The following is a 6,293-nucleotide window of genomic DNA, read 5'->3' on the forward strand; positions in this document are numbered from 1 at the left end:
GCTACGTGGCCCAGGAGCCGAGTTAGAAGGGGGTGTTCAAACACCCCCCCCCCCCAGCAGGGCGTGGAAATCCAGGACCCCCAGCCGGGCGCGGGTTAAGATTTACAGATAAGATATCCTCCTTTCGTGGCGCTGCGCGCCGAGGTTTTTCTCAAGTCTCAACACACGAAAAAACCGGGAGGAGTGTGGGTAAAAACACCTACCCATCAAGACGAAGACCGGAAACCCGACCCCCCCCACACACACACACACACTAACAAATCCGTGGCGCCGACGACCCTGTGAGAAAGTAAAACTGAAAATCATTGGATTCGTCTCTTCCCAAGAATCTTTTTGGTCCTTACCGCGAGGCTCTATCTCCAACAGGAACGAAATGGCGCGGGGGTGGCAACCCCCCATGTGCGTTCTACGGGATGGGAAAACCGAAAATGGCACGTGCGGGCGAGGGTTAAAGGGACCCTCCCACCTTAACATTAGATTTGAGTTGAGATAGCCAAAATGGGGTCCCTGGCTCACAATTACCGGTTTCGGCACTCACAACATCGAGAAATGCCTTAAATCGGAAATATTGAATTTCAAAATTGCAGCATTTTGATTCAGAGGGGCTAATGCTTAGGAATACCCCTCTGAATGTGTGACGTCAGCGCAGATATCTAACGATTTTTTAAATGTTTGACTAAAACGTTTTGTAGCACGCGGTGGTATATGCTATTTGCGCGCAACATCTGCCGCAAACGCCGCACTTCTAAAATAAAGTCGCTAGAAACAGCGGAGATCCCAAAAAAGTAAACAAAAGTAAAAGTCAGATATCTTGAAAACCGGTGAATATTTTTCGGTGAAATTTGGTAGATATTCGTTTTCGCTCTTTCTGAACCGAGCGACATCACTTTCATGCCAATTCATAAACTTTTTTGAAGGTGGGAAGGTCCCTTTAAGGGCTGGTGCCATTATATGGAAGGGCGCTACGGATTGTTAGGGGGCGGCAACATGATATTGAGGGCTTACTAGTTACTCCGATGCTTTGGAAGGGCGCCCGTGGGCGCCACCGTTTATTTGAAGGGCAACATCATCACTTTGAGGGGCGCTACGCACACTGTAAGGGGTGCCAGCAACACTGCAAGGGGCACCACCGGGCACCGACACTTCAGGAGCGCAACCGACGAAACAGCTGCAGGGAAAAATGAAACACTCAAGATTCCTTTGAAACAGGCTAACTTTCCCGCTGCAGCATTGTATTTGGCAGCATATGGAAGCAGTTTATGAGACACACAAGAAGCATGTGACACGAATAGCGACGCAAAAGAAATGGATATTTTTATATGTAACGGAAGTTATTTTTACGTATTGTTCTGTATTGGTTCTGTATATGATTTGTGAAAAATGAGTTTTTTTTCAATTGATGAGATACAAATTACAAAACACATTTTCGTAGCGTGTAGAGATCAAGATGGGCATGTGTTCATACTTTCCTATGGACGGCCCTGGGTGCCCCTTGCATAGGTGACAAGCAATGTCTGTATTGTGATTAACTATTGAGTATTGAGCTGAATACCTTGACCTACAGCAAAAAATCAATAGATCATGGGCAAGCAAAGCATCTAGCACATACACTTTCAGCCAATATTTTTCTGTGTTTTCCATATTCTAAAATAGGCAAGAATTACAATACAGTACCGTCCTAGGTATTTTGGTGAATTGACGCTGGCAATGCAAATCTGACGTGATTCTGAGGATTGAGATAATTTAACTTTCAATTTGGTATTGATGCTTATGTTATTGATCCCTCAATATTTACCAAATTGTTATCACATCATTGTATGCATATTTGCTAAGTAAGCATGCAGGGGAGCCCTCTGCCTTCAACTGTGCAGGCTGTGGCTCTTATCTGAAGAAATTTGTGATAATGGGGATAATATTGAATATAATGCATATTGTGTATGTAAGTCACAAAAATAGAAGTTAAATTACCATTTTGGTAGTAGGAATAGGGATTTGGTGGGGAAATTCAATGTAATTTTTGTATTTTGGATTGGTATGGTATATGTGAACATTGGTATGCACCCATATTGATAAAATTTATGCCACCAGTCACAGTCCTAATTGTTCTTAGGAAGCTGAAGAAAACTCTTGAGAATGTTGAAACACGTATTAGCAAGAAGATCATTGCTTCTTATGATGCCTATGTGGAGATGCAAGTGGTATTCATCAAACTCGCATAAGCCTACAGCTGACAATGAAATCCTAGAGCTCCAAATTATTAATCATCTATATTCTGACTCTCTTAAATCACTTCAACACTCATCAAAAGTATTTGACCAAGGAAATAAAGATATGAGCAATGATTCAACCAAACCATCCATAATATTTCTGCAAAGTCTAGATGTGATCAGACCCCACACCAGGCCAAATAGGCACCAGCTGACTGTTCTGACTGAGGCGGCTCTGAGTGGACTCACCAGCTCGCCACTGTCGGCTGCTGAGCGCGACCTGCTGCTGGTGTCGGCCGCTTTGGTGACCCGCCGGCCGGACCCGGTTCGGCCGGCCGTGCTCTCGGCTCTGGCGGACACCAGTGACACTGGCGCCACGCTGCGGCTGCTGTACGTGGCCGGTGTGGCGCGGCTGCGCCTGCCGGCCGCTCTGTGGCGGAGCGTGCAGCGCCGGCTGGCCGACCGCTGCGCCGCGCTCTCCGAGCCGGACCTGCTGGCGCTCAGCTCCTCCTCGTTCCGGTGCGGCGCGGCCGTCAGCAGCGGCCGGCTGCAGCAGCGGCTGCTCTCCGCCGCCCGCCGGCTGGCTGACTCGGACCGCCAGACGGGACCGCTGGTCGCCCTGCTGAAGGCGCTCCGGCTGGCGCGCGTCTCGTGCGCGCCGCTGCTCGCCTCGCTGCGCGGTCTGGTGTCGCGGCGCGGCGCCGCTCTGTCCCTGCCGGCCGCCGCCCACCTGGGCGCCTGCTGGTGCTCCCCTCCTCTCCGGGATCCAGCGCTGCTGGCTGCACTCGAGGCCACTCTGCGAGGACGGCTGGAGACGCTACTGAATCGACAACAGATCTCAGCCAGCGGCAGCTGCCCAGATGGCAGCAGCGTCCCATCAATAGATGACGCCACCGATCCTGTACCGGACGGCCGACCGAAGGACGTCGCCCGTCTGCTGTACACATTCGCCCACCTGGGTCACACGCCCTCCCCCGATACGCTGGAGGTGACGGAGCGGTGGATGGCCGGCTGGTCGACCGGTCGTCCGCTGCCCCTGGTGGACGCTCTCCTCTCGCTGGCAATCCTCGGCAGGTACCCCCAGACGCTGCTGGAGCGGGTACTGACGGAGGACGTGTCACAGCGGCTGGCAGGTGAGGCAATGGGTGTGCGATTAGAGAAGGGACGTCTTGTGTACGTGTAGGGAGATCTTGTGTGGTTTTGCAGCCACGTTATGGTTCGAGTGTCCTTGTGTGCAGAGTGTCCTTGTGTTTGACAGAACGCTGGCATTGGTTAAGTAGTTATGTGTATTATGCCGCCGCTCATCGTAAAACAAATGATGTGTGATTTGTGGTTTTTATTGATTATCCATAGGCCGCTATCTAGTAATGACATTTTTAAGTTTAACTGCATGTCTACATCGTAAATGCTGATTCCATAATACCCACGGGAGATCACGCGTTCCATAGTGTTGTATAATCCCCTTATCTCCTTTGGATCGGGTGTCCGGTGCTGGTTGTATAACCGCCGACAGTAGTAACCGCAGCTGACGGTGACCGGGAGAGGCTGTGACACTGATGTCCCGCCCCCAGCCGCCGGCCGGCCTCGTCAGCTCAGCCGTCTGGCGCTGCTGCACCAGGCCGCCCGTCTGGAGGCGGGTCTGTGTCCGCCGCCGCTGCGGCTGGCGGCGGCCGACGGTGCGCTGCCGGCGCCCTGTCTGCAGCGCGAGCTGCGCCGGCGCCCGCGGCTGGCACCTCTGCTGGAGCGGCTGCGGCGCCAGCAGCCGGCCGCCCGGGTCGAGCTCGGCTACCCGGTGCCGCACGTGAACTGGGCCAGCGTGCTGCTCAGCTGGCCCGACGGCCGTCGCGCCGCCGTGGAGCTGCTCGACGGTGACGCCCTCCTCCTCACAGCGTCTGACGTCAGCGGGCGTCCTTACGTAACCGGGTGTGATGGCGTCAGTGAACAGTATGACGTCAGTCGACGTAGGGACGTCAGTGGGTCTGTTGTCACTGTACCCGATGACGCCACCGGTAGTGGTGTGGGTGCGCCGTGCGGCACAGGTGAAGGCCGGTCAGTGACGGGTCCGGAGACCGCCGTCGGACTGATCAGGCTAAAGGCCCGTCTGTCTGAGAGACTAGGTTACCTAGTGTGGTGGGACCCGGGACTCGCCTGCGGCTAGAACCGCCACCGGGGTGGTCGTATCGTTTATTGACAAATGTTCGCGTGGCGGTGGTGTCAACTCGTAAAACGTCTGGCGCCTTTGAAAGTAGCTCTCTGGGGTAGAACCCTGGTGGTGTGCGAAGCAGAGCCAAATGGAGTGGGATTGGGGGCAATATAATGAATAGGAGGGATGTGATTGTGATACGATTTAATCTAACTTTATTTTCTAATCATTCATTTTTGATAATGTTGTGGCATCGATGTTGACTGGCGTAGGTCCGTACAATGTATCGAATGGCACCAGGCGTGTGGCTTAAACTCTAACCAAACGCTTTTATTAGGCAACTTGGGCTTTCTGTATTTTATTCCGGGCGGTGCCGCTCGAATGCTACGATTCATGATGTGTTTATAATGAATCGTTGTTCGTTATTGTCTGTCTGTCATAAAGATGCATTGTTTGCTATATCGAACCTGATGAATAAATCAATATGCGAACATTTTCCTCTTTCTGTGCATTTTGAGCAATATGAACTTGTCACACAGTATTTTATTACGAAATCAACGTGAACGGGTGACGCAGGGTCCAAGATCACGGGCGACTCGAGTCTCGACATTCAAACATTTCCCTGCGTCCGATTTGCCGCTGCACTTTTGTTGGACTTGCGACCATATTTAAAAGGAAAACTGTGACCTTGAAGTCTGAACGAACTGGAATTATACATTTTAAATTTATTATAATGCCAATTTAATTTCAGTCACGGTTTTGTCCGAAACTAGCATGTCGTAAAATCCGGCGAGGGCTCAGTCGACAAGGCGCTCGTTTATCAAGTGCATGGAAATATGTAGCCTGAAGGACAACCTTCAAAGCTGGTAAAATCTGGCGTCGCAAACATGATCGGAGTAAGGCGAACGTTTGCCGAAAGTTGCGGAATGACCTTCACCGGACCTCACCTATGTATATCGCTTTTCATATAGACTCAGACGGAGGGAGTAACTAGCCGGCGCGGCGCCCACTTCGCTGTTTAGCCCGTTTAGCCCCTGATCGGGCTAGAGCTTCTCGGAAAAAATGAGCGTGTGGGGTCGCTAAGCCGTATCTTGCGCTAACCCGTGCAAGAAATCGCGAGAATATCGTGCGGAAACCGTCTTGGGTGCACCCCCCCCCCCCCCATCGCCGTAGGGTTAGGTAGATAGGTATGCCACAAATTTTCTGAGCTATTAGTGATCTATCGGCATTCGGCACAGCAAATAATGATGCCGCCAAAATTTTGGCAGCCATTAGCCGCTCATATTTGAAACGGTGTAGCTGAATGTGGTCGGCTAACAGTCGGGAAATTTCGTAAAACAATAGGTACACACAATTTTGGTGGTGGTCGTATTCAGCAGTAAACAATCTTCCGGTCAACCGCCCGATGCCTGCGAAGTTCAAAATTGCAACGTTGTCGCCTTCAGGCCGCATTGCTTTAGGCATGCCTATTGAGATTTAGTTTCCATGAAGCAAACCCGTTCAGGCCATTTGGTTCACGGTATCCAGTTCTTGTAACGCTATATGTAAAACATTACCGCAGTAGTAGGTAGGTATTTTGTGCTAACGGTCATCTTTGGGGCATATGAAGCTGAATGAGTGCAGCATGGCTAAAAATGTCTCATGCACTTTGATTTTCGACGGGTGCCTGGCCATCTCCGCTGCTGGAGCGTTGTCGCCATCTGACGTCCACAGATGCCTTTTTCGGGCCGTTCAAAGGACAAAATACCTTCCTTAGACCACGAAATGTGTTTCAATATAATTTATTTTTTGTATATGTTTTGATTCTTGGCTGAATTGCAGTGACTTGCACTTTTTCCGTTAATTTTGCCATAGGTACGTTTTAGGTCAGAGACCCCAAACCACCCGCAAGTCGCAACCAACCGCTTGACGACTGGTGCACGCTCCTTTTTGGTCGCGCCAAA

The 6,293-nt window shown here is 51.0% G+C and overlaps 1 protein-coding gene across 2 annotated transcripts; it reads left to right on the forward strand.

Annotated features, from left to right (window-relative positions):
• Positions 1–1,285: 1,285 nt before the first annotated feature.
• On the forward strand, positions 1,286–4,843 carry LOC122365809. Of its 2 annotated transcripts, XM_043337381.1 has the most exons (3): positions 1,286–1,321; positions 2,089–3,340; positions 3,779–4,843. In XM_043337381.1, exons 2-3 carry the CDS (start codon positions 2,134–2,136, stop codon positions 4,363–4,365), a joined length of 1,794 nt encoding a protein of 597 aa, XP_043193316.1. In that variant the 5' UTR covers positions 1,286–1,321; positions 2,089–2,133; the 3' UTR covers positions 4,366–4,843. The 2 variants fall into 2 exon arrangements, with proteins under 2 accessions (XP_043193316.1, XP_043193309.1); XM_043337374.1 differs by lacking the exon at positions 1,286–1,321 and having other exon boundaries at positions 1,366–3,340.
• The last annotated feature ends 1,450 nt before the right edge of the window (positions 4,844–6,293 follow it).

This window comes from Amphibalanus amphitrite, unplaced genomic scaffold (genome assembly GCF_019059575.1).
Source record: "Amphibalanus amphitrite isolate SeventyFive unplaced genomic scaffold, NRLGWU_Aamphi_draft 000029F_arrow, whole genome shotgun sequence".
Classification (NCBI taxonomy): domain Eukaryota; kingdom Metazoa; phylum Arthropoda; class Thecostraca; order Balanomorpha; family Balanidae; genus Amphibalanus; species Amphibalanus amphitrite.